The sequence below is a fragment of the Nipponia nippon genome, unplaced genomic scaffold, assembly GCF_047370975.1.
Source record: "Nipponia nippon isolate SJK-2023a ecotype South Korea unplaced genomic scaffold, ASM4737097v1 scaffold_3, whole genome shotgun sequence".
NCBI classification, from domain to species: Eukaryota; Metazoa; Chordata; class Aves; order Pelecaniformes; family Threskiornithidae; genus Nipponia; species Nipponia nippon.
In genome coordinates this window covers 85683780-85711775 of record NW_028262347.1, presented here as the reverse complement: position 1 = coordinate 85711775, position 27996 = coordinate 85683780, and the positions used below count along the sequence as shown (strand labels likewise).

The 27996-nt window shown below is 46.0% G+C and overlaps 2 protein-coding genes across 5 annotated transcripts in view; one reads left to right on the top strand and one right to left on the bottom strand.

Annotated features, from left to right (window-relative positions):
* Positions 1 to 1254: 1254 nt before the first annotated feature.
* On the bottom strand, positions 1255 to 7782 carry ZNF511 (zinc finger protein 511). Its single transcript, XM_087766534.1, has 7 exons — positions 7609 to 7782; positions 7313 to 7386; positions 6157 to 6358; positions 5888 to 6012; positions 4349 to 4534; positions 3048 to 3119; positions 1255 to 1724 (listed from the first exon to the last, which is right to left on the bottom strand). The coding sequence occupies exons 1-6, from the start codon at positions 7780 to 7782 to the stop codon at positions 3050 to 3052; spliced, it is 831 nt and encodes a 276-aa protein (XP_087622660.1). The 3' UTR covers positions 1255 to 1724; positions 3048 to 3049.
* Positions 7783 to 7866: 84 nt separating this feature from the next.
* TUBGCP2 (tubulin gamma complex component 2) overlaps positions 7867 to 27996 on the top strand; it is a 37607-nt gene continuing 17477 nt past the window's right edge. For 2 of the 4 annotated variants that reach the window (XM_087767341.1, XM_087767344.1), the window contains exons 1-12: positions 7909 to 8061; positions 9032 to 9204; positions 10754 to 10882; positions 11206 to 11382; positions 16687 to 16846; positions 18267 to 18474; positions 19557 to 19756; positions 21509 to 21698; positions 22588 to 22733; positions 23404 to 23584; positions 26134 to 26314; positions 26973 to 27145. In XM_087767341.1, the coding sequence (XP_087623467.1) occupies positions 9055 to 9204; positions 10754 to 10882; positions 11206 to 11382; positions 16687 to 16846; positions 18267 to 18474; positions 19557 to 19756; positions 21509 to 21698; positions 22588 to 22733; positions 23404 to 23584; positions 26134 to 26314; positions 26973 to 27145 (1895 nt within the window). In that variant the 5' untranslated portion in view covers positions 7909 to 8061; positions 9032 to 9054. The other 2 variants (XM_087767342.1, XM_087767343.1) reach the window with 2 other exon arrangements.

The following is a 27996-nucleotide window of genomic DNA, read 5'->3' as shown; positions in this document are numbered from 1 at the left end:
ACCTTTGTACCATCACATGCCAAAGCCTGCAGGCATCTCCAGCGACATGGTGCCCGTGTCAAATTTCCAGTTATTCCAGCGGGGGAAAAAAAGCCTCGTTACGGGCTTCCAGTGCTGGAAAGTGATTTTTGGTGACTGCTGGTCCCTGCTGATGGCCATCCCCAGGCAGACATGGGTCAGGAGCACCAGGGAAGTGGGCACAAAGGTGGTGACGGAGCCTGGTCTCTACCATGGCCCGGCTCTGGGAGACCAGTGCCCTGCTGGCGTGAGGGCTGCGGAGGTGTGTGTGTGGGTGTGCGTGTTTGTGCGCATGGAGAGGTGTGGAGGTGTGCCTGGGTGCCTGTGGGGGACAAGGGGGTATGTGTGGTGATGCGGGGGGGGGCAGTGCATGTGCAGGGGGATGTGGGTACAGGGGTGTGTGCACAGGACAGCGGTTATTGGGTGTGCGCACAGGTGTGCACAGGGCTATGGGTACAGGGCAGCTCCGTGGGTGTGTCCAAGCCCTGGCCGGCTGCTCCCCTCTCTCCCCTTTCCAACCTGGACTTCCCTCCGTCCTTCCTCCCTTCCTCCTTCTCTCCATCCCTCCCCCCTCTGCTCCTCCTCCTGCCCCCCTGGCCTGGCAGCAGAGACTCCCCAGCGCCCGCTGTGCCTAGTGCTGCCTGCCCTGCGTGCCACGCTGCCAGCCAGTCTCTTCCAGCGCTGCCTGCTCTCCTCCGGCAGCGATCCTGGCCAGAGGGTTTGCCTGCCGGAGACACCTCTCTCCGGAGGCCAAGGAGCCAGAATTAATGCCGGACAAGCTGGCTGAGTTTTAAACACAGCAAAGCATTTCAAAACTCACAGGGAAATGTCCTACATCTCTGTAAGCATCACTCCTTGCTCCTATTCGCAAGGATTTTTCAGACCTTTTTATCCTTTGCTCCTCCCAGAGAGGGGGAAGGGAAAAAAGCAATTACAGATCTTAAGCTTGGATAAGCTTGCTGTTCCAGCAACCTCTTTTTTTCCCTTTATGGACAATTTTATAAGTGTCATGGTTCAACAGGACCTCGAGACCTGGCAGCAGCACGCTGACCCTGGATCATTTCCAATCAATCTTTTCTCCTGGCAGGATGAGATTAAAAAAGAAGGGAATGACGAGAGGAAAAACAACCTCCATCTCAGCCTGATTTTGGGGGTATTTGGAGCAAAGGGAGGTTCATTCTTCACATCTGACTCTGCCTGGGCTTCAAAACAGCATTTAAATTCTCTACGAAGCAGTTTTGTAAAAATTCCTTTTATTTATTCACCTAGTTGGAAGTCACTTTATTTTAACTCCCCATGGAAATGAGCTGCAAGGCATCAGAATGCTTTTCCTGGCCCGGGTAAACCTTTCACATGGGTTTCAGAGCAAGCACCAAGGAGCAGAGCAGACTTCAGCGAGATGAAGGTCAGGATTAAGGATCAACGTTTTTTTTTCTGTTTTCTTTTTGTCAGTGGTTCCAGCTTCCGTACAGTCAGCAGATTTTATCTTGGAATTTCTTGAATCTATTTTTTGTCCAAAAAGGCAAAAATAAAAAAAAATAATCCTGCGTATTCTCAGCTCCAGCAGCTGATTTCCCCTCACCTCCACGTCATAGCGCTCTGCTGCAGTCCGAGACTCTTTCTGTGAGCAACTGATGCAGAGTTCAAGCCGCCCCATGTCTGCGTGCAGTCCCAACGGCTGTCCTTGCTGAGAGCTTTTAAAAACACTGAGAAAATGGAAGAATTAAATTAAAAGAATTAAATTAATTGCTGTAATCTACACTGCTCTTCCTCTGGATTTTACGTTGATTCTCCCCTGTGCAAGCAGGGCTGGCTGGGAAGCATGGCACCCTGCTCCCAGGCCAGCTGAGGAGGCTGGGGGTATGCAGGGCTTCCTACAGGAAGAGGGAATGACGTCCTGCAGGACATCATTAATTTTCCAATTAGCAAAACTACTAACCACCTGTGCCTTGGGAAAGGAATTTGGGAGTGAGCTAAAAGATATGGAAGTGTTTGTGTAAGTAACGAACCATGGAAAATCAACGGCTCTAACCTTGAAGAGTTAACAAGCTGATAGAAGGGAACATCTTGACACCAAAGACTGGACAGCAGCCAGATCTGATAAAACTGCAGAAACTGGGTGAAAGGTAAATGCCACGAGGGGAGATTGTGACCACTGACTCAATTCAGGACTGAAAAGACTTGCCCCCCGACACCTGAAAGGAGCATGTGTGCTGATTTACATAGCAAGCGAGACTTATTTAAATATAGTTAACCAATAGTGTGTGAAATGTTAATCACTAACCAGTAAGTGTGGATTTAGGTGTGTTTATACTAATCATTTAACCTGATAAATATGTCGTGGTTTTGTATGACGGTGTGCTTGATTTGCGGAATTTCCACCGAGCACCCTGCGCAGAATAAAGCAATGTCGGCTCTCTAAACGGGACCTTGTCATTCGTTTGGAGGGTTTTCTCAATTACAAGCAAAAGGAACAGGGTGTATTTTGCTCAGTGTTATCCCTGCTGCATTTCTGGCAGCAGTTCCTTGCAAGTTTTTCACAAAGCCTGTGCGGTCCCCGCAGCTGCCTGGAGTTTCAAAACAGCATTTGCCATTTCCAAGCTCAGGCAGGATGCAACCATCTATCTAGAAAGCCACTGCTGCCCAGAGCAGTCCTGGCACTGATGAGATACAAAAACTCACAGCACAGAGGCAGACAAATTTATTTGTAGTTTGATTTCAGAGGGGATCAGAAAAGAGACTGTTGTGTCTCAGGAAGGATAAACATAAGCATGGGCCAGTTCTGAAATGCTGCCAAAGGGAGGTGGTATGGAGACATAACGGGACTGTAGCAAAGCACCTCCCAAGGTATTGATGCATCCCAAACTGCTGCGACACAATCCCTGTTTTTGCCCTTCTGCCTTTCCTGTACGGAGCGGGACCCTCGCACGCAACTGCAAATATCCCTGCTCAGCCACGCTGCCATTGCTAACAATTGCGGGCGGCAGCAGCCAGCACCTTCTCATCTTGCACAGATCCAGCACACTGACCTTCAGACTTTCTTCCTTGGTCCTTTAAATCCTCGAGTGGCACCTTGTCCAAAGCAAATTGTGGGTGGGATCCTGGAAAGGGAGACACACTTTGATACACATTAACAGTCCACCTCTCACAGGATCACCGGGACACTTTATGCCTTGTGTAGCATTTCAAACTCCCAGAGTGGGAAGAGCAAGGTATTGGAGGAGCAGGACATCTAAATCACCAAAGTGTACCTCAAAAAATGCATGAAATACTGCTCCACTTTCCCATTTATTCTGCACATTTCATTTATGTTCTGGAGGCCTCTCCTCTCTTTACAACCAGGTGTAGCATGTTACAAAATGTAGTATGCCATTGGGCAGTTGCAATGGTTTGTTGTGGAAGCACATGATCGTGAAGAGCAGAAGAGCAGAATGAGCAGTACAAGTGTGGCCTTTTGACAGCAAATTTTCCTTTTGACCTGCAGTATCACATCAAATTCAAGGGACAGTTTCTCTCTGGTTTATAAGCTGTTACGCTGGACAAAGCAGTGAAGTTTAAAATGTCACCGTGGTAGCTGCAAACTCAAACCACAAGAATCCCTTTGCTAAGTGGAATAGTTCAGGCAAAACCATATTAATCTTAATGCTGAGAGATGATCAAAATAATGAATAAAATGACACCAATTTGGGTGCTGGGAAGAAGGTGGTGACCTTTTGATGGCTACCTTGTATTTCATACAGGTTTTACAGCACATGATGAGGGGGATTTCAAAAGTCAAGCCAGCCTTAGGCAATTCAGTTTCAACTTTTAGTAATGATTTTAAAAAAAGAAAAACAAACAGAAAAATGAGAAAAGATGCTCTGGCCTTGCAAAACCTAAGATTCAGAGCAAGACGTTTACCTGCTTTATTTGTGCCTTGTCCTGTGACTGCATGGGAGCACAGACAGTTACAGTGAAACGCATCAGCTCAGTCCTGAGTCAGCTAGGATGGGAAAGTGTTACAAAGCAGGAACGAAACTTGTTTGAGTATTTTAGGACAGAGTTCTTATCTTCAGACCCATGCCATTCTGCAATACCCTGGGAAGAGATCATGGGCAGGCAGACTAACAGAAGCTTATTGACACGGCTTTCACAGTGTACGCATGCTCTGTCCTTCCTTATGCTTTCCTCTTTTAAAAATGGCTTTTCAAACATACATGGAAATCCTACCTCTTTTATCTTCAACACAGAAACACCTTAAGCCATGCTGCAATAGGCACTGCAAAATGCAATTAAGATGATATGGTCCCAGCCCCAGAAGTTTTTGCCTGCAGACGCCAACAGTACAGACCTGGATTTATTGAGTTGTTTCTCTGGCCCCGAGGGGCCGGGGCTGGCTGCAGGCAGAGGGATCTCCATGTTCTCGCTGGGCCCTATTTCCATGGAGTCTACCTGGAATTGCTCCGACATCTCTGTGCTCACATCCATCGGCACACTGGCACCCTGCTTCGTGGGAGAGCTTGCGTGCTTGGGGCCACTGCAGAGAGAAAATTTTACATCCTTTCTCAGCAGCTGTCACATAAGTGCAGAGCAAAGGAAATGAAAGGTGTTTCATGATGAAACAGGTCAAGTCCAACTTGCGTGAGTTACTGCATGGAGGCACAGATATTTGGCTGCACAAACCACCGGGAGCAGCCAAAAGGCTGCTGGAGAGCTGCGCGATAGGCTTCTATGAGTTTCTACTTAAGTATTCAGGGTTGCTGCATTATAGCACACAGCTTTGTCCTCAGATTCTTTCCTTCAGTCCATAAAGCGCAGCTCATTCAATGGGCTTGATTCCCTGAGAGGGCTGTCCTTTAGCTGACCTACTGATGCCATGCCGCAGCCAAAGGCGACCGTTAGCTTTTCATCCCTGGCTAAGGCGTCAGCAGCATTTGTGGTCAGCAGTTTCTTTCTTCCCTAAATGCCAAGTAACTTTAGTAGTAGGCAGCTGGCCCTGCTTGCAAAGTCTTTAACCAGCTCTTCCCTTTACAGCCTGGCGTACCCTGAAATGGTTGGAGCAGAACACGTTTCACCTTTCGTTACCAGACTTGCCCCGAGAACATTATGCTGTGATGTGATGGCAGCGGCTGACAGCCTCTCAAGTCCCCTCACTGCTTCTGTAATCAGCTGTTTCCACGTCCAGAGCTGCCTTACATCACTTCTAACCATTGACACACAGAAAGGAAAGAAGTTCTGAAGATCTCCATATCTGAGCAGCGGGTTGGACTAGAGGGTCCACATCTTAGCTAGACCAGGCTACCCAAGCAAGCTTTGGAAGACTCCACAGACCCAATCCCCTGTCCCTTTGGGCACCCATCCCAGGGCCACACCACCCTGCCAGGCAAGAAATTTTCTCTCTATCCCATCACCCAGGTCTCTGAGGAAGGTGTTAAACAACATCAGTCCTTGTATTAATCCCTGTGGTGAAAGCAGTGCTTGAAGTGAGTGGCCAGCTGAGAAAGCCATTCGCCAAACTTACAAAGCATCCCTCTGCTCTACTTGTGCTTTTTGGGAATGGGAATATTGCAAAGGGTTGGAGGGCAAAGCAAGAAACATGCACAAAACAACGCAGAGAGATGCTGGGCTTTGCATTTACACTTGAGACGATATGAAGGGAGTGGAGCCTGGAGCCACACGAGGAGAGAAATAAGACACGCTTCAACATTCGAAGTAAAACATTGCCACAGAAAGCCTTGCAAGTTTACCTGTTCTTACAAGCAGCAGCAAACGTCATTTCTGAGCCTCTTAGGATATAAACTTGCTTCCTTTGGGAAGGGAGTGAGACAGCAGAGAAGCACATCACCTCTACAGGGGAAAACCAGTTGTGCTATTGCAGTTCTGCAGTTACCTTTTCACTTTCTTCGGTCTATCAAACCGGAAGTCAGCAGGATAAAGGTGAACAGTGACCAAGTGATCCTTTCTGTCCCTGCTGCTCTTGAACTTCTCCGCACAGCCTTCTACCAAACACTTGTACTGAAAGGCAGGAAAAAAAAAAAAGACACAATTGGAAAAGGCAAGCGGTGTCAGCTGGGAACATGGGTGCCCTCCCCGAACAGTCAGTCTCTAAGGACACCGTGCATAGCAACCCCGAGCGAAGGGCTGGGCACAGCGACTCACCATGTTTTGCTTCTCGGCCATTATCTGGAAGAGGGAGTCGTGCCACTCTAAGATGTGAATATCCAAGAGAGGCCCTGATGGAAAGGAGCGCTTGCAGAAGGAGCAGACATTCCTGTGCAGTGTGTTGTAGTGGTGCTCATAGCCCTCCAGTGTATCAAAGACCTGGCAGCACCCAGAGATGTGGCAACTGAATTCTGACACCCTGCAAGCAAATGAGGACGTCCACAACTTAAATTAAATTAGGGCCTTAATTTATACTGCATATGTCCCTCTAGGTGACTTTATTTACTTCTGGCATTTTTTGTGAATAATACATAAATTAAATGAAAGGCACAATGGAATGCAGATTACGATGGTACTGGCAGTTGGAAACTCTTATTTGCTGTTATGGCTTAAGCATCATATATATTATCATTCTCTGAAGTGGTGCTTCAGTTAAGAATAAACGCAAAGCAGCAATGTGAGAAATAAGCTGTTCGACCTTAAAGTTGCAGCTATGGATTAAAACTTCGTGCCAACGCTGTTTAACAGGCATCTGTAGGATAACCTCACACAATCCTCAAAGTAATTCTTCAATTTTATATACAAGAGCAGGTTTTAGAGCAAGATGAAGATTCTCCCCCAGGCTTAGCCTTCCTAATCAGGGCTGTCTGTACCACACAGCTCCCCCACTGTTTTGACTGGGTATATAATAACCTGCCACTTAAATCCTCTTATTTAGCTACAGTCCCAATTTTGAGACATATTTCAGATGCCTTATCTGCTTATGGGGAACTCTCAGTGAAACGACATCATGTCTAGCAAGCACAAGAAGTCAGTATTCAGACAGACAGCTGACTGCAACACAAAATACCAATTTTTGACCTTTTCAGCAGGACGTTGAGGTTTGCAAACTATATCACCTCATTTTCCTTTTCAAACTGTTTTGCAATGCATCTGGATGTTCTCCCTCTTATTTCTCCTCCTTGGACTCTAAAGTCCATGGACAAGAGGAACGGCACCCGACCCAGCCTCGTGCCCATACAATGCGAGCAGGCAGGGTTCATGCCAACGGTGCTGCACACCAACACGATGCATGGAGCAGGACACATGAACTAAGAGGCACACCTGGGGCCATCGCGATGCCAGGGTGGTGTGCCAGCCCTGCCTCACTTACTTGGGTCTCTCTGCCACCTCCGCGAGGCTGGTGAGGACGCCCTGGAGGTAGAGGTGCCTGTGAACGTCCCCATCCTAGGAGAAGAGGAGAAAGAGGCCGTGGGCAGGCAGGCCTGCCGCCACGGGGCACACCTTCTCCACAGAGACAGGCCGCGCTGGGAGAGGCCCGGGGGGGGCGCTCTGAGAGAACACGGCCGTTGCTTTCCACACAGACCGGGCCCGCAGGCCCAGACCCGAGGGGCTCGCTCAGAGCAGGGAGGTCCCAAGCCGGCCGCCGGCGGGAGGGCAGCCCCTCACCTCGAGGAGCGGGTGGTGTGGGCCGAGGCGGAGACGGCGAGGGGCGAAGGCGAAGGGCGGCGGGGCGCGGGGCGGGGGCGGCGGGGCGCGGGGCGGGGGCGGCGGGGGCGGCGGGGGCGGCGGGGGCGGCCCCTCCCGCAGGCGGCGGCGCAGCCCGGGCGGCAGCGGCAGCATGGCGCGGGCGTGCGCATGCGCTGGGGGGGCACACCCCGGCGAGTGCGTGGGGGAGTGCGCATGCGCATCCCGCACTTCCGGGCGCTGGCGCGGGCACTTCCGGGCGGGCAGGTAGGGATGGGATGGGGTTGAGGCGCTGCCGGGAACCGCCGCGGAGCCGGGGAAGGCGGGGGTTCCCCCGGGCGAGCCGGGGCGGGGAGCGACTGGGAAGCGGAGGGACCCGCCGCGGCATCTGGCCCGACCGCGCTCCCAGCAGGGCCAGCGCCTCAGCTGCAGCAGGTGGTTGGGGGCCGTGTCCGGGCGAGTCGGGGCATCCCCAGGGATGGGGATCCCCCACCGTTCCGGGCCCCGTCCCAGGGACGCCCTGCTCGCACGGGGAAGGGCTGTTTCCTTGGGGCCGGACGGGATTTCCTGTGCTGCAGCGGTGCCGGTGCCTCTGCGGCTCTCGCTGTGCCCCTCCGAGCAGAGGAAATCCCAGCTGGATATTAGTAAAAGGTGTTTCCACATGAGCATCGGGGCCCCGAGGGGTGGGGAGTCTGGATCTTTGGAGGTATTTAAGCTTGGACTGGACAAGGCCCTGGACAGCCTGCTCTAATTTGACTCAGGTTTGGGTGGAGAGTTGGACTGAGACTTGCGGAGATCCGTACCAGCCTAAATGGTTCAATGATTTTGGCAAACCAAAAGTGTGTCTATGTGCTTGATATTCTGCATCTGTACAGGGTGTCACATAAAACTTGGTACTTGCATGATGCCGCAATCAGACTCTTAATTCTGCGGCCATCATTTAAGTAACTTTGCAGAATTTGGTGCTTGTCTTTTAATAAAATGGGCAGTAGAATATAAAGACCCCTAAATGTGGAAAAACTGCTTTTGAATAACTTCAGAAGCAGCAGCATGGGCGGGCTGAGCAATTTCAGCTCTGTCTGCAGTCTGTCAGTACACAAAACAGCACTTCTTATGACAACACAGTAACTTTTCCACTGCCAGTGTGATTTTGAGTTTGAAAAATCCTCTGCTGGATCAACTACATTTAAAGTGGGGTTTGTACCAGTATAGTCAAATCAGGCACAATAACGAGTATCTCTTTTTTGCTTGCTTCCTCCCCTTACCTGTATTTCTTTGTTCTAGTCACATATTTTAGCATACCCCGCAGGCTGATAATGTAGTCAGGAAATGTTGTTTGTGCAGGTATATTTTCATTTGCAGCAGCAAAGTAATAACTTACCGCCTTTGTTTCTGCGTCCCACAGAGCTTGTAGCTTCAGGTGGGAGTATGAGCGAGTTCCGCATTCACCATGATGTCAATGAGTTGCTCAGCCTGTTGCGCGTTCATGGTGGAGAAGGAGCCGAAGTCTACATCGATCTTCTGCAGAAGAATCGAACACCTTATGTTACCACGACTGTCTCTGCACACAGTGCGAAGGTAAGCGTCAACGTACTGTAATCACAGCTGAGATGTGTTTCAGACCTTACCCGGAGGAGCCAGCAGGACTTCCTTTGCAATTGTTGATAGAGATTCCATCGGCTCTGAGAGCACAGTACCCCCTAGGGAGAAATTCTATATAAACATTCCTCAGCATAATTTCTCTTGGCCGGTGATGTGAGCTACCTTTTCCTTATTCTGCTCTTCTGTGAGATAATTTGACTTTTGTGGGTGCGGAGCTGGACACATGTTCGGAGGGGTAATGGCTGTCCCGAGTTTTTCTGAGAATAACGGTGAAATCATGTTGGCATTGGTAAAAAAATGGGGTAATCTTATCTGGAATCTCAATTTAGGGTATAAAGTAGAAAGATTATGTCAGGAAAAAGGTAAAATCCTTGCATCTTGGAGAAATTGGTGAAAGAACATGAGAAAGATTGTTAGAACTGTATGTGTGGGAAGTTCAAAGAAGGAGCTTATTTTGTGCCTGTGATTGTAGTTTCAAATTTTAATTACAGGGGTTGTCCTCTGGAGGAATAAACCAAATGAAAAATAGTAACTGTATGAAATGTGATTATATGAACAATACCTGACTTTTTTTCAAAATATCACCCAGGTATTAGGGATTAAAGCCTGACACTCTCATGACCAGGCATGCTTCTGTGGCCATAATACTGGTTTTTATTGTTGTTTTTAAAAGCAATCCATCAGTCAAGGTATAAGTGGTAGAAAATTGCCAACTTTGTCTGAAAGTTCAGATCTTTGTAGCCTGAACTGCATATTTTCTCTAATTCCAGTCTTATGCATCATTTACACTGACAGCTACAGTTTATAGACTTGTACAAAGATTTAAGGAGGCACAGCTGGAGACCTGCAGTCCAACCCCTTGCTCGCAGCAGGGCCAGCATCACAGCTACAGCAGACTGCTTAGCTGCATTTTGAAGATCTCCAGGAGATTCCTCCTCTGTCCGTGTCCCAGGGTCACCTTTCTCCAGAAACGACTGTTTCCCTGGGGCCAGTTGGGATTTTCTGTGTCGCAATTTGTGGCAGTGCCTGTGGTGCTTTTGCTGTGCCCCTCGGAGCAGAGTCTGTAACCCCTTTGGACAACGGGCAGTACGCCCCACCGTCTCTGTGGCTCTGCACTGGGCTCAGTCCAGTTCGTTGATGTCTCTCTTGCCCCCAAAGTGGACCCAGTGTCCAGATGTGGCTTCATCAGTGCCAAATCCCTTAATAAACCTGCTGATAAAAAAATATATTGCTTCAGACTGAGCATGCGCAACACGAGCCCTGCTACAGATCTTGTACTTACCTTTCTCTTTTCTCTTCTGCAGTCCCTTCTCCATCACCTGAAGTGCCAGGACCCCCACTCTCCTCCAGCATAATTATGAGTAGGAGACCAGTGCTGCAGCATTCAGTCCAAAACCCATTCCCTGAAGTACTTCAGCAGCAGTTGCAGCCTGCACCGTGTCTCCATCCCTGCACAATGCTCCTCTCTTGAATGCTGTGATAATAATATACATTAAACATTTAACATTAATGTGGTCTTTTACAGGTAAAAATAGCAGAGTTTTCTCGAACTCCTGAAGATTTTTTAAAGAAGTACGATGAGCTGAAGTCTAAAAATACAAGACATCTAGATTCTTTAGTTTATCTACTGTCGAAACTCACAGAAGACAAAGAGGTTTGTTTCTCCTTTAGAACTGGATGTGTTATAAGTATTCAACAGTAGCAACAGTGCAGTGATTTTAAGTACAGCACGCTTTTTGATGACAGTGTTCAGCCAAGTGCATTGAAATCAACAGATAACCAGTTCTAGCATTTACTTATTTATTAAAGCCCTACTGAGAATTACACTCCTCTTGATATAAACCACTAAGGCACGGCAAACTGGGACAGAAAGACCTGTGGTCTGATTCAGCACAACCGTCTCATGGTCATACGTTTTTTGCTTTAGTGTGTGCTGACCAGCCTTCACAAAATCTTTTCTTTTTTGTGTATGTACAGACACTCCAGTATTTGCAACAAAATGCTAAAGAAAGGGCAGAACTTGCAGCAAATGCAGCAACCAGTGGCAGCACAAATTTTTCCATTCCCTCGTCTGCTTCCAAGATATCTCTACAGGAGCTCGAGGAGCTACGCAAGCAGCTGGGCAGTGTGACAGCCAACTCCAGTGTACAGCAGGTACTGTCTCTTCCCAAGCTTTGGGTACAAAATCTTTACCTTCTGCTCATGTGTATAGCTGTGCTCTTAACTTTTATCATCTAGTGGAATTATAATGTTCCTATCTGTGCAGATAATCTAAATTATCTCTCAAAATTTATTTGTCAGATTATATTAAATCTTTGTGCTGTTCTTAATAAAAATGGCCTTTTTCTATTTAAGTCCGTTAAGGTAAGTCGAGCTTAGGCCACAACAGTTCTAGCTGTCGGGGATTAATGTAACTTCATTTTCCTATTTCAAATGACTGCTTGGTCAGCTGTGCTGATGTTTCCTTTTCTGCCTGTGGCAGTGCTTGCTCAGGAGCTCAGCAGCCATTGTGGTATGTCCCCGTCATTGCCAGGAATTCTGCTCTCCAGATAATGTGGGTACAATGCCTCGTACATACATATGATGAAACCAGCCTTGTTCCACATACACTGTGAAATACATGTCTGCGCAGACTGTTTGCCTGACTCATCCAAATCCTTCATGGATGATCTGAGTCGAGTGGTTGATTTAGATCATGAAGGGAAGATGAATTTCCAGTAAGATAACTGATCTTTTTAATAGGATTTATGTGCGGACTTGCTAAAAGAGGAAAGAAAAGTAAGTGGTGTTCTCTGGGATGTGCAGTTCACAACCAAAAGAATGGAAATGGCAATGCAAGCCAATTAAAAAGATTTGAGCCTTCCTGCTGCTCCGTTTTTACTTTCTTCAGACTTAAAGAGCTGAAACTCTGATAAAAGGCCCTAATGGGCAGGTGCTTAGGGCTATTGAGTCAGTAGGGCTGTATCAACTCACATAGCTGAAATCTCTTGACCCAGAGTTTCTGCTAGAGCCACTTCCCAAGAGGACTGTCAAGTAGTCATAATAATTGTAATTGATTTATTTCTCTAGCACCTACCATCTCTACCTCTCTTCTAGAAGCCAGATTGTGCACTGGCACAAGCCCTGGAGTGATCCTTCACACCATATTAATGGACATGAGGGTCTCACTTGAGCAATTCTGTGATCCTCGTGGCACCATCTTCATTCACTGGACATGGAGGATAGTTGCCAGTGTTTCCACGGATTCGTTGCGGCACTGGTAGAAGGAACCACTGGGGTCGTTCAGTCCAGCCTCCCTCTCACAGCAGGACTGTCACCCACACTAGATCAGGGCAGCTGTTGTTTTGTCCGTCTGAGTCCTGCAGCCCCCCGGGAGGGAGATACACTACCTCCCTGCTGACCCCCCATGGCTGCTCCCCCTCTGCGGGAAGAAGTGTCTCTTCCTGTCTGATCTCAATATCCCAAGAGGCAGCTTGTGTCCATGGCTGTCTGAACCTCCTGCCACTGCTGAGAGGAGCTTGGCTTCACCCATCATCTTGGAACTTGTCCTTCCTGTAGTTGCAGGCTGCTCTTAGGCTTTCTGCTGGCCAGACTCAGCAAAGCCCAGCTGCCCCCACCACGCCTCCTTGATCGTGTGCTCTAGGTCCAGTGGATGCCCGCTGCTGCCCATCTTCCCTGGCACCAGGGCTGTAGTGCAGGGAGCCCTTTGGCGCAGTTGGCATTCATTGAGCATGAAGATGAGCTCTTTCTCTACTTTGATGAATGTGGGCACTGTCATTGCTTAAGATGCCATGCGGGTTCATCAGCATGACATTGGCAAACGGCCACCTTATCCCGTGGGCTTTCAAGTGCCAGACTGACACCTGAAGGCCACGTTTTCAGTCCTGGGAGTTTTATCCAGGCTGTCATTGAAGCCTGTAATGACAGTGGTCTAAATTTTAAGTTGCAGAGAGGAGGTGATTCATGATCCTGAGCCATGTGGTTTGTCACTGGTGCCACAGGTGCTGTGCCATCTGCCCTGTGATTACTTGGCAGTGTCAGAGAGATCATTTGGTGATCTTTCTGTGGTTGGAGTTGCTGCTTGAAACAGTTTTGACCGAAGAATCGAGGTGGTAAAAGTTACGTGTTCCTTTTCAGGTAGGTGTGTCCTTTATAGCCAAAACTGTCAACTTTTTTGAACTCTGCCAGTTAACAAATACACTCTAGAGCTGGTTGAACTCCGACAGAAGCTCCCTGCCTCTTGCCATCCCAGAGAACCACTAGGGAAGAAGAACCAGTCCCTGCGTTTGTTTCAAGGGTTCTGGCTGCCCCTTTTCACGATCACTATAAGGAATAGGCCTCAGTCCCTGCCTTTTTATTAGGGAGAGATAACCACAGCCCACACCCTGACTGCAGGAATGACCCAGCCCATAGGCTGTGAGCTTACAAGGACAGAGGTGCCAGCATGCTCCCTCACAGTGCCATGAGCTCATCTCATTTCAGGGACTTCCCTCAGGAGCTATTGGGCTTATTCTTGTATAGCATGGAAGCAGGGAATTTTACAGTAGGTATTTTCCAGGGCCAAGAAGGAAAGGAGACTACTAGATGGATAAGGAATTGGCTGGATGGCCACATCCAAAGAGTTACAGTCAATGGCTCAATGTCCAAACGGAAACCAGTAACAAGTGGTGTCCCTCAAGGGTCCATATTGGGACCAATACTATTTGATATCAATGACATACCTAGTGGGATTGAGTGCACCCTCAGCAAGTTTGTGGATGACGCCAAGCTGAGTGGTGCAGTCGATACACTGGAGGGAAGGGATGCCAACCAGAGGAACCTTGACAGGCTTGAGGAGTAGGCCTGTATGAACCTCATGACATTTTAGCAAGGCCAAGTGCAAGGTTCTGCACCTGGGTCGGGTCAATCCCCACTATTGGTACAGACTGGGGGATGAAGGGATGGAGTACAGCCCTGTGGAGAAGGACTTGGGGATACTGGTGAAAAAAAAATTGGACATGAGCCGGCAATGTGTGCTTGCAGAACAGAAAGCCAATCATATCCTGGGCTGCATCACAAGAAGTGTGGCCAGCAGGTCAAGGGAGGTGATTCTCCCCCTCTACTCCGTCCTCATGAGACCCCACCTGGAGTACTGTGTCCAGCTCTGGAGTCCTCAGTGTGAGAAAGGCATGGGCCTGTTGGAGTGAGTCCAGAGGAGGCCACGAAAATGATTTGAGGGCTGGAACACCTCTCCCATGGAGAGAGGCTGAGAGAGTTGGGGTTGTTCAGCCTGGAGAAGAGATGGCTCCAAGGAGATGTTGCTGCAGCCTTCTGATATATGAAGGGGGCTTACAAGAAAGACAGAGTAAGACTTTACCAGGGCCTGTAGTGACAGGACATGGGGCAGCGATTTTAAGCAGAAGGAGGGTAGGTTTAGATGGGATGCTCCATCCCTGGCAGTGTTCAAGGTCAGGTTGGACAGGGTTTTGAGCAACCTGATCTAGTGAAAGATGTCCCTGCCCATGGCAGGGGAATTGGACTGGATGATCTTTAAAGGTCCCTTCCAGCCCAAACCATTCTATGAGTCTATGATCTGATTTCATTTTGGCAGTTGAAGACAGGAATTACTTCATGTCTCTGAATTTCCAGGGTGTAACTTTCATACAGTCCATCTCAGTGAAGTAGCTCTATTTTATAGTACTGTCTTCCATCCACATGTGCTGTTGAGATCTTACCTGGCTCTGTTAGGTTCTATGGTCTCCCATACTTAGCACAATGCCTTGGAAGCTTTTGGACTCAGATACTTTCATAGTCTGCGCATAAGTATACATGGTTCATGGACATGTTGTGATGGTGAGGTCTATGGTTTGTGGAGCTTTTCTTCCAGCTCATTCCTCCCTCACATCTTCCCCGCCATTTGGGAAGATGTAATGATGGCTGCCCTTCTCCCAAGCAGAAGCTTGTTCATACAGCCATGTTGCATAGGGCCAGTGCTACAGGGAGATCTTCCATTCCAGGTGTTCCTTTAATGACCTGGAGCTCAAGATGATACAGAAAGTGCACATGATGTTTCGATCTTTTAGCCAATGTCTGGATCATGACGGACAAGTGAACTACTATATACTACTTCAAAAGGTGTATTTTCTCACTGTATGGGTTTAAGATTTATGAAGGAGTTCAAGTTGTTTACCCATGTGAAGGACTCAGTCCTACACCGAGATCTGCAATTTTATATGAAGTTTAGTCATCCTTTGAATTGCTGGCATCTTACTTGACACTTCATCGTTCTCCATACCCTCCTGTCCTGTTTCTGTAAGGGGAGCAGAGGAAATCGAGGTCCTTCTACCAGATCACACATATACAGCATAAGTAGGAATGTAGTGTTGCTTTGGGGTGCCTCTCTGAACTGAGGACGTTGTAATGGCGTTATGCCAGCAGCAAGGCTGCGGCAAACATGCCCGGAACTGGTGCTGCTTGGAGGAGTGGTCCCACACCTGATGCTTGTTTGAAGGATTTCAAGACCCAGCACTGGGCAGCTCTGAGAATATGAAAGATGGCCGGGGCCAGCCACAGTGTGCATCAGCTACCTCTCACATGTAAGAACACCATTCTTTAAGATGCAAAGCTCACACTTATGTTTGCTTCTTTCCCAAGTTCCTCTCTCCTCTGAGATGTCCTATGAGAGGAAAGTAAAATGACCCTGTGCATATCCTATTTCACATACACATCTGTAGAGCTTAAGAAATGGCATTCATAAGCATGTAGCCCATGTTTGTGTGCTTTGGGCTCTAAATGTTCATGTAGGTTGTACATCTCACAGGCCTCTCCAGCTGGTAATTAATCTTGCACTCCATTTATTTTAGTGTCAGAGACCCAGAGCCAGGGGTGGAAAGTCTTTCGATCTTGAAGAGCTTACTTCCTTCACTGACTCCTATTCAGAGTAAAAAAACTCAGTCAATTTCCAGCTATCTGTGGGTGGATTATCTGGATTGCATTTGGCATGCAGCTACTCCGTGAACACTGTGCAGAAAACAAGCTCAGAGGTGTTTGTTAGCCTACCTGCAACTGCCCCTTGAATAAGATGTTGCTGCTTACTGCTTCTGGAAGGAGTTTGCTGCCTTTCATGTGGTGTGCTTTGCAAACTAGTAAGCCACCTGGTGCTTGTGTATGTCCCCATTCTGCTCCCCTATATGTGCCCTAGCACCTAGGCTCATGGGGAGGGGTGCAGAAAGGTGTTATCCGATGTACCCTCTAATAAAAGAAGGCCAACTGTATAAAAAGTCACCTCTGCAGCACTGAGACCAATAGACTAGATGGTATTGGGAGACCAAATCCTACACTGTGCTACTGAAACATCAGCTATTCTCCTTTCTGTTCTCAAGTTATCAGTTTACAGTCAATTTCTGCTTAAAATTCAAAATTTCTTGGACTTCTGAAGATCTCTTTTTCTCCTTTCTCTCTTTTTCTTTTTTCCAACAGCCTCTTGAGCTTACACGAAAAATCCTCCGAGATAAGCAGAACAAGAAGAGTTCTGGTCAGCCCATTCCAGTATTTCCGTCCTGGGTGTATGAGAGACCTGCACTTATTGGTGATTTCTTAATTGGCACCAGTTTAAGCACTGACACAACGGTACCTATAGGTATGTGACACACAGGGAAAATTGCATTAACTTTTTATGTTTTGTACTTGTTCAGAAGTGCTGTTCAGATTTCATGACACTCAGGATGAAAGAAAAACTTCGCTCCTTGCACTATGCAGATAAAGAGCAAGGTTCAAAAAAAAAAACCCCAAAATTATTTTCTTTGAAGTGTTTCTCCTGTGCTGAATTCCAGCCCCACTGTTGATCCATCTGTTCTGGGATCTAATCTGTTTTGAGTTTCCCAGTCCTTTTTCTGTCTTGAGTCACAGCCTCCATAAAATCCTACCATGGGAGTATCACATCTGTATTCTCAGCTGAAAAATCTGTAGTCGTACCTGACAAGGGAATATTCATCAATCCACCCAGCTCAATATCCTCTCCAGTAAGACTATAACAACCTCCCTGATTTGCTGTCTCTCTCCTCGCCAGAGCAGCAGGGGACTAATCTCTCCCCGTTGTATTCTAGCTTTAGGCTGAGCTATGTATAGTTTCTTATTCATAAATTAGATTTAAGAACTTTTTTTGGAAGAGAACAGCTGAATTAGAGACTCATGTTGCCATTCCCCAGAACTGTGGAGGCTCCTACAAGAAACCTGTAGCTTCTTCCTGATATGGTTTGGGCTGTGTCTAAGGGGGACATGAAAATAGTAGGTTCATTCTTGGAGGTACCCTTAAATAGCTTGTCCACCAGTGTGTTTCTGCTGGGGCCTTTTGGGATGTGCTGTGGGGGTATGTTCCTAGCAAGCTCAGAACCATTTGTTTTCTCACATACAGTCCTACAAATGGAGAGGGATTGTTGCCTTGTTTCACGAGATAAACTTTGCCGTAGTTAGTGTTGTAGCCACTCTGTTCCCTGATCTTCTGATGCATTTGACTGTATTTCAGGTTGAGTCCTTTATGCTTCTTTGCAGCTGGTTTGTAGTTGACTGCACCATTCAGAGATCCTACAGTCTGCAGTTCACCTGCAGCATTTGCTGGGCTAGCATTTCTTTGTGTCTGTGTTTGAACTGGTTTCTTGATATTTGAATATTTCAGTGGAGGGGAGGTAGGGGGAGTTGTTGACAAGATTAGAGCTCCTCGGCTCCAGTGTAACCGAGCCCTTTTGGGTGGAAGGAACAGCAGCACAAGCCACAGATGTCGGATGTATAGTCCCATCTACTTGGTTTGCTTTGAGTATAAATGAACAAAGGATTCTGTTTTCCTGGAAAGCAACGTAGATAATTTTGGAGTTGACCCTGACTCAGTTTTATTCCTCTATATCTTGTTTCAGCTTTGTGTGATCTTCCTTTGTTCTCTTTGAATGATAGTATGTCTTCCTTTCAAGCTTCAGTTACTAGATTGAAATGATCTGAATGGACGATCAGGTAGCACTATGTCATCTTCTGATTGTGTTCTTTTTTTGTCTTCTCTTTGAAAACAGGTACCTTGCCATTAGCTTCCCAAGAATCCATGATTGTGGAGGACTTGCTGTATGTTCTGATTGGTGTGGATGGAAGATACATCACAGCACAGCCTCTCGTAGGCAGGCAGAACCGAGCATTTTCAGTTGATGCAAACTTGGACTTGTCCATCAAAGAGCTGGTGACCAGGATTCTTCCCGTAGCAGCAAGTTACTCTGCTGTCACCAGGTACCAAGCTGACTTTTGTCAGAGGAGGATGTTCTCCTTTGAGCAAGGTTGTAGAAGAAAGAATCCGTCATTGTGCAGATGTTAACTTCCAAGCTTAATTTAAACTTATGGGGATATAAAATAAGAATGACAATTTCTTTGAATTGGTTTTAGCTGCATTTCTTTTTGCTGAGTTTCTCCTCTGTCGTGCCAGTTCATTTTTTCACTAACCTCACCTTCACTTTGTCCAAACTTGGTCTTGGTACATTCAAGCAAAGTACAAATAGGGTATATCTGCTTGTTCTGACTTGTCTTTTCCCACTCTGCTATGAATTTCTCCATGTTTCCTGCTTTTTGCTCTCCTTTGGGCATCCAGGACTGAGACAACCTTTGTGTGCTTCTGAGCAGGACAACCTACTGCTGCCTAGTTTCTGGTAGCTACCTTAAGTAATTGTTAAAAGGCCTTAGTGTAAGGTACACCTCACTAACAGCAGATATTTGTTATGTAGATGTCTGCATTTGATTCAAAGTCCCTGAAAGATCAGCAAAGAGAAAGAAACATTTTTAGGATGTGATTCATCCAATCTCTTTTACATGTCTTCTTCCAGATGATATATATGACTTGTGTTCAGAAGCATCTGTCTCTCTCCACTAACATGTATGGAGCCATCTAAATCTGGTCAAATGAATCCCTGCTGTGGCATGTGGTGTCAGAAGCTAGCAACGGTGCTTTCCCCACATGTTTGGGTGCACATTGCTTCCTTTTGAGATCTTTTCCTATCCTTTAATCTGTTGCTTATGCAAAGACAATCACCTTGAAAATCCTGACTCTCCCTTTTTACATCATGGTTTTGCAAATAATTCTAGTTCCCCTGCAATTTGAGAGGAACCATCTTCGCACAGCTTTCTGTACTAGGAAATGTGGCGATGGGAAATAGGCAGGGGGACACAGAGCAAATGTGGAACCTGAAACTCCAGCTGAAGACTGGTGTGCTTTCCAACACACAACCTACTTGTGTGCTTGTACAGTGTCCTGAAGATAAAATTCCTGAAAATGATAGAAGGTGCCTTGCCTGAAAGAGTTTCCATTTTGCCTTTTACAGGTTTATAGAGGAGAAGTCTTCCTTCGAGTATGGACAGGTAAATCATGCTCTGGCTGCTGCTATGCGGACTCTAATCAAGGAATACATGATACTAATTACCCAGCTGGAACATCTTCAGAGACAGGGACTTTTGTCACTGCAGAAACTCTGGTTTTATATCCAGCCCACAATGAGGACCTTAGAGATTCTTGCTTCACTTGGTAAGTTTCAAAAATACAGTCATTACATTTTGATAGGTGCATGACAGTGGCTTCTGAACACTGTACAGGGTAGCTACGCAGGCAGGGCATGTATCGTTTTAATTTTATGTTATATTAAAGAAGAAAGCCAAGGGGAATTGTACTTGTCAGAGCACTGCTCTTTTTTGGGAGCAGAGGGCTCTAGGGCTGAATTGGTCTTTCAGAGCTGTCATAAGGCAAGATGCCTTTTGCCTTCACAATCCATGCCCTTCAGATCAGTTGTTTCCACCACTGCTGTCTCTACTCAGCTTCTTTCCAAATGCCTCTCCAGCTGTGTGTGGATGTATAACCACAAACTGATTCAACCAGAAGGAACCCCTGGAAGTTTCTAGTCCAACCCATTGCTCATAGCTATAGCAGGTTGCTCAGGGCCATGTCCAGGTGAGTCTGGACAATCCCCAGTGATGGTGATCCCCCACCATTCTGGGCCCTTTTGCATGACTTCACCACCCTTTTTGTGAACATTTCTTTCTGCATTGCCAACTGGAATTTCCCTTGTAACTTTTGCCCTTTTGATACCGTCACTGTGCTCCTCCAAGAGAAGTCCCATACTGTCTCCTCTAGAACCATCCGTTGGATAGTGAAGGAATGATATTCAACAACCCCGAGCTTCGTCTTTTAGCTACCAAGCCCAGCTCTCTGAGGCTCTCCTTGTATGCCCTGGGCACCAGCCCCCCACCATCTTATCAACCTCTGCTGGACGCTTCATTTTGTCATTCATACTAGGGACCCCAAACTGAACACAGTGTTCCAGGTGTGGCCTCACCAGTGCTGGGCAGAGGGCAATAATCGCTGGCAGTGCAGCCTTCGGTGCAGTTGGTGTTCATCGCTGCAAGGACATGCTGCCGACCTATGATCAGCTGGTTGTCCACCAGGACCCCCTGGTTGTTCTCTGTAGTGCTGCTCCTCAGCCAGCCGGTCCCAGCCTGTGCTGTTGCATGAGGTTGTTGGTCACAGATGCAGTTATCTCAATAATTTTGGTTAAACTCTTTGGCATGAGAATACTTGTACATTTCTCTCTCCTCAGCCCAGATAATTTATCTGGACGTAAATATCTGTTCTATTTACAATCTAGAATTGGATGATCCCTCTTGGTATTCACATTTCCTGAAATTTTCAGTTTTTTGGAACACAACAGTTAGCCAGCTACATTAAGGTTTACTTCGACGCAAAACTCACGGCAGTACTGTGTTCCTCTGTCCCCACATCTCTTTCGAGATGGCAAAATACAAATTTCACTATCAACCTACCTAAATCCTGGTGTTCGAGCTACATGCACGGCTACCTCAGTGTTACAGTTGAGAACAGAAGTGCTTTTGAGATCAGAGGTTTCTCAAGCAAGCCACTGAAGTGTGTGTTTCTTCCATTATCACCATGGTCCCCTTGGTGTAGGAGGCTTTTGGTCTCTAAGCCACCATGTACCTTGTGTCTACCTGAGTTCAGTTCTCCTTCCCTGCAGGGTTGAGTTTGGTTATTGTTTTTTTAGATTGTGGATCATTTGGGGTTTTGTTTCAGGACATTTCAGGATGTAAGCTTTTGGTTGTGTGGTGGATTGGCTTTGCGTCTTCACATGAGGGGCCTACAGCTGACATGGAGATCTGTGGCTTAGGGTGGTCAGCTAATCAACTGCTAACTTCATTAGGTTTAACAGCATAGCTTGTGCAATTAATCTGTGTCAGATTTGTGTCTTATATCTATATTTTTAAATTTTAGCTACTTCTGTGGATAAAGGTGAGTGTATGGGAGGATCAACGCTGAGCTTACTCCATGACAAGACTTTCAATTACACGGGGGACAGCCAGGCCCAGGAGCTGTGCCTGTATTTAACCAAGGCAGCCAGTGTGCCTTATTTTGAAATTCTGGAAAAGTGGATATATCGAGGCATCATTAATGATCCATACAGGTAAAGAACAGTTAAGGAATGAAAATGAAATGCAAAACTTAAGAAATACTGTTCAGGTCTTTGGCTTCTACTTTTTTAGTGCACCCATCCCTCTGCTCTGTAGAGTCTGCATAGCCTAGGGGCCTGGACCTGGCAGCAGTAGGTAGACAAGGCAGCATTGCAAGGAAGGGGAGCTGCTGGAGTGTGTTTAACTACATTTCTTACTTGATTTAGTGATTATACCGTCAGAGACTCTATTCAAATTCAAGGAAATTATATGCAAAAGTCAATAGCACAACAGTTCAAATGTGCAGTCCACTTGAATTCCACTTTACCATGCCTGTTCCCCTTTAAGTGTTCTCCTCTCACATTCTCATCCTCTTCACAACAGGGGTGAGCCCTCTTCTTATGGGGCACAAGTGTGGACTCAGTCAATCTGTTAAATGTAGTCCACTAAGCTAACAACACTGTGAAGTTTCTTGTCTTTTGTAGAATCATTTGAAGCATTTCACTGTGTTTAATAGTTCATGCAACATTTCTCTTTCCCACATTTTTGGAATCCTAAGCAGGGCAAAACTCAAGTTAGAATAGTTAAAATTAATGCCTTCGTGATGGTGAGAAGGCAGACAAAGGCCAGATTCCTCACCTCTATGCTGACAACCAAATAATGTTTAGACTTGGTTTGTGAACCCTGTAAAATTCTGTTTCTGTCATAATTGGTGGCAGATTAGCAGAAACACTGCATAATGCTTCTGCTCTTACTACAAGTACAAACTAATTTCAGTTCTTGATTGGAATGTATTTTCATGAGACCTTATTTCTGATAGATCATATTACCAGTTTACAGGTCAAAAAAAGTAATCCTCATTGTACCACTTCCTGCTTCTAAACATCTGCTTTAACCGTTCAGTGAGTTCATGGTGGAGGAACATGAGCTGCAGAAGGAGAAGATTCAGGAGGACTATAATGACAAGTATTGGGATCAAAGATATACTGTTGTTCAGCAACAGATACCCTCATTCTTGCAGAAAATGGCTGACAAAATACTAAGTACAGGTAGGTAAAGATATGCTTCTAATGTAAGAGGAATCTTGAGACAAGCATTACCATTCTTAGTGTAAAGATAAAGTAAATGTCGTAGTGCTTTCCCAGTTTATGGGGATGTCCAGCTGAACTTCTCAGAGGAACAGAAGAATCAGATTTAGAAAGAACCCCAAATCCTGTGAATAAAACAACATGTGGGAAGGTGTCCAGCAGCAAGGGGAGCTGTCTGTCTTATTGCTGTTTCATGGGTACAGTTTTCTAGCAGCTAGCTAGATGGAGCTAGACAACTGAGGTTTGAACATGCTGAGTTTTAGTTTGGGTGTTTAAATGAAGCATGCAACCTGATGGCTAACATTGTTCTCTTCCATAAGTACAAAACCCTCCAAAAGCTACTTCTGAAGTGCAGCACCAGATCTTTAAAGTTTCTGGCTATCTGCAGAGATGTTTTGCCACCACTGGGAAACAAAACCATTTCTAAATCTCTCCTTAAATATGGTACCAGGTGCCTAACTTAAAATTCTGTATCATCTTTTGAAAGGTGTCTAAATCCTTTCCAGCTTTCAGTAGAACTTAGTGTAAACATTTCACAGCATATCTTCCGCTTTAGGGTAGTGGTCTGAAAGTTTCCATGTTGGATGTACAGTAGGTATGAATATGGGTCATTCTTTCTTTTTGCTTCTAGGGAAATATTTAAATGTTGTGCGTGAATGTGGACGTGATGTTACCTGCCCTGTGGCTAAAGAGGTCATCTATACTTTAAAAGAGCGAGCATATGTGGAACAAATAGAAAAAGCATATAACTATGCTAGCAAAGTTCTTCTGGATTTCCTAATGGAGGAGAAAGAGCTGGTGGCTCACCTAAGGTTTGATTTATTTTACTAAATGCATGTTAAATAGATTGGTTCTGATGGTGAACATCAGTTTTTGAAGTTAGCTCTCTTTTCTTGGTATATCATTAACGTATTCTTTCTATTTCCATTAGAAAGGTTGACCTGAAAAAATAAGATTTTTTTTTTTCCTGAAGAAAAAAAAAAAGTGTAAAATCATAGAAATGTCGGGTGGAAAGGATGTCTGGGGGTCTCTAGTCCAAGTTCCTTGGAAGGCTGGTGCCAAAACTAGGTCAGGGCAGCTGTGGCTTTGTCCAGCTCAGTCCCAAAACCTGCCCTCAGGTACGGGCATCCCCCACTTCCCTCACGACTTGTCCCATGGCTGCATGTCACTCCCACCCGGGAAAGGAGTTTCCTAATATCATCTGGTAAGATCAAGAAGAGTTTAATGTGAATAAGAAATAGTTTGATATTAAGCATCTCACCAAATATATGCCATGTTTGTTCATGCAAACATAGGTAGTTGGAATAGAGTAAGTGTATTAGCCCAAAGTTCCAGTGCAGGGTTTTTCTTAACATTGTCCTTTTTAAAAGTTAATTTTAATAACCTATATTTTGATTCTTGTAACATATTCAGCCAATAGCAAATGCAAGTGCATTCTAGCATGCGAACTCCAGCTTCCTTGTGTGAACCAAGCTTTTAGTTTATTACTATCTTCAGAAAACAGTAAAAACAGGAATCTTAACTATCCAGAAGACCAAGACAGCAACAAACAGGTAGGAAATTGCAGTTGATAGCTGGTTGTAAGATAGTTTGTAATTGGGCTGAGACCTGATACCAGAGGTTCTACTTCAAACCAGTGACAAAGTGTGAAAGAAAGTGGTCTGTGCTTCATGGGACAAACCTGCCAAGTGACTTGCACAAGGAGATGGCCATTGGGAGACATAAGCTGGAGCAGTAATGGTAACCGAAGTGAATGTGCCTAGCAGGTCAGGTGGAGTTGCTTTGGGCCTGCTTTTTGCTAGGTCTGAAAAAGTTGTAGCTGCAACAAAGGTGTCTGCTCCAGACCTGGGAACACTACGGCTCCAGCTGAGAGAGGTTGTGGGAAGACTTGAAGATCCATGATTCACTCCTTTGAAACTGATACATGCCTTCCTGCCCTGTGAAAACCACCAGAGAACATGCCTTGTTTCATGAAATGTTATGAGAGCTGTCTGAAACCTGCCAGTTGTTAACGAGATTCTTCCTCGCCTTTCTAATGACTGTCATCCCTCCAAGCCTTCTTTGCTTAATAGGACTGTTCAAAAGACACTGGCTTCCAAAGCTCTGGTGGCACATGTCCTCTGTTGGGCCCGTCTGTCACAATGTAGTTTCAGATTAAGGTCAGCCTCTCCAGCAGGGGTTGGTGTCTGTGACCTCCTCATCTTCAAAACAGGCTCTCTGCTAGATCATTCTGCAGCTGTCCTGTATGTAGGTGATCTGCTGGGGTGCAAGTGCAGGGGCAGCTGGTTGAGGAGGAAGCTATTGATCTTTCAGTGCATGTGTGCACTTTGAGGGCTGAAGTAGGATGGTTGTGATCAAACCCCAAGGACCTATGACAGATAACCAATTCTCAGTTAAGCGGGAGTATTGACTCTCTCCACCATCCTGGAAATGTTGGTTGGAAGGGACCAACAACCTTGGCAGGTCTCTAGTTCAGCCTCCTGCTTGAAGTGGGATTGTCGCCAGCATTAGGCCAGGTTTTTATTTGGGTTTGTGCTCTACGGTGTGTCAGCAGTATCTCGCTCCCCTTCCTGTTGTGTCCTCAGTTAACCACTGACACTGTCATGACTTCCTCATGACTGGGGGAGTTTTCTTGGTTCAAGAGAGTAATGACAGTCAGGGAAACGGGCTGAGCGCTATCACAAACTTACAGTCATCAGGAGTCTGCAACCGCATTGTGTTAAGGCTGTGCTGGTCCTGTTTTTGCTCTGAAAACTGCAGTTATCATGTGTATCTTTGGCCAGGCGCTAAGTTAATCCTCAAACTCTCCTCTGAGCTATTTCCAGGCTCCTGGCCCATTGCAGTTAACTCTCCCTGGTGCCAAGTGAAAATTAAAGTTTATGCATCCTACTGTAGCAGAAGTCAATGCAAATACCTGGAGCACTTAAAAAATTAGCACAGATACTTGTTCATTCAGAGGAGTCTAAGATTCTGCTCTGAATTGGCAACTGCCTCTTGGATGGATCTGCATGCCATGGAAGTTGGGGTGTTGTTCAGGATAGCAGTATGAGCCTTTGCCCAGCAATGTAGCGCATACATTTTTTTTTCTAAGGTGCATTTTTCAAGGAAAAAAAGAACAGCAGCAGTCCTGATCTGACTGCGCAAAAGCATCCTGACTGAGGTGGAAAGGAGGAGGGGACATGCATAAAAGACTAGTCTCCAAATGCGTTATTTATGCCTGTGTGTTCTGTATGAAGAGGAACATTTTTTGATCAAACCCAGCAGGCTGGCTGAATTGATTGCTTTTGTTCCTTTAGGTTTAATATGGATTAACTTGGGCTTTAAAAAACATAATCAATCGTCCCTTCATTTTCTTGAGCAGATCTATAAAACACTATTTCCTGATGGATCAAGGGGATTTTTTTGTTCACTTCATGGATCTCACGGAAGAAGAACTTAAGAAGCCTGTAGACGACATCATAACTACAAGGCTAGAGGCTCTGCTTGAATTAGCCCTACGAATGAGCACAGCCAACACAGATCCTTTCAAGGATGATTTAAAGGTAAGGATGTATGTAAGCAGAAGATAATTGAATTTGAGCAGAAGGCTTGCCATGATTTGGGAAGATCTGTGTGCCTGTAAGAACCTGTTGAATGTACAGTGAAGGAAAAGAGAATTGATGGCTGTTCTTCTGTAGACCTTCTCTGCGTTAAGTCGGTTTCATCCAGATTAGCAACTGGAAGCACCCACCCTGGACAAGGGGCTGCATTTTCTTGCTGGTGTCCGAACATGGAGAAGGTGCTTTTGGGTGGCCTCAGGGTGAGGTGTCTCTCATGCTTATTCTCAGCTTGGGTGCTGACTTTGGAGTACAAGAAAATAACCTGATTAGAAGTCCTGCCTATTAATGATTGTGTATTTTACAGATGTGAAGCAGCACAGAGACTGTACCTGGGGAGTGTGAGATCTGAATAGACCTTACAGAGGCCAAGGGCAAGGCGGAGCAATCAGTGGAGTAGTATGCTGATTGTTAAACACTACAGTGACACTGCTCCAGTGTCTGCTGCTGCACTGTCCAGACCTTACCATTCACTGTTGCTTCCTAGGTTGGTCTGATGACTTGAGAGCGACTCTGATACTGTGCACTTCTGCCACACTTCTGTTGCTATGCAGTAGTTGTGAGTATCCTGTGGCTTCATTTTTTTCCTGCTCTTCCTTTATAGATTGACTTGATGCCCCATGACCTCATTACACAGCTCTTGAGAGTATTGGCCATAGAAACGAAACAGGAGAAGGCCGTTATCAGTGCAGATCCCACAGAGCTCACTCTCAGCGGTCTGGAAGCATTTTCCTTTGACTACATTGTTAAATGGCCTCTGTCCCTTATTATAAACAGGTAAAGTATCAATCCACTGAAGGAAAAAAAAGGCAGAAGCTTTTGCATGAGGCTGAAGCATGTTTCCACACAGCAAAATACTGGAAGGCCTTTAAAGTGACGTTATAAGTTGCTGACTAGTCGGGAATGCTTTGGGGTTGTTGAGCCCTGCTTGCTCCACTTGTAGGCTATGGAATATGGATTGTCTCTTCAGTAGAGCCCTACTAGACCACATCTAAGGCATGCTTGGCAAGTCAAGCTTTCATTTTAAATGATGGGAAAACATAGATCAAAGGATGCTTTCTCAGCCTGATCCCTGGTTTTACTTGTGACAGGTCACCCAGTTTTCATTTGTCCATGGCTTTCTGAAGTATCTCCCCTGAGAATATGAACTCTCACAAGAGGGTTTCCATGCAAGAATCAAGCATTTCTCAAATGTAGAGAGCAGAAAAAAATGCACCAGAAATGGTATCCCTGGTTGCAAACTAGAAGGATACAGGCTGTTGCTAGAACTGCTATAGTAAGCTGGTTTGCATTTAATTGAGTTATGAGGGACTGAATGCTTCATTTTTCTGCAGGGATTTGCCCCATTTCCCTGGAGAAACACTGGCAAACCTGTGAGCCAGGAAAAATGGGACAAGCAGTGTTACATGAACAGGGTGACAGATGTTGAATTGTTAAATGCCAACAATTAGTTTGTTCCTTAATTGCCCCTTTAAAAAATCAGTTGACAGAGTGGGACTTTTCTAATGACATGATGCTTTTGAAATGATGTCTCTTTCTTTCAAATTGAGTGTATTAGCTCTGATGGTAGCCATGGAAGTGAAAATATTATTTGGTAAGGTTTCATAAACTGTATCGACTGGAGCTCT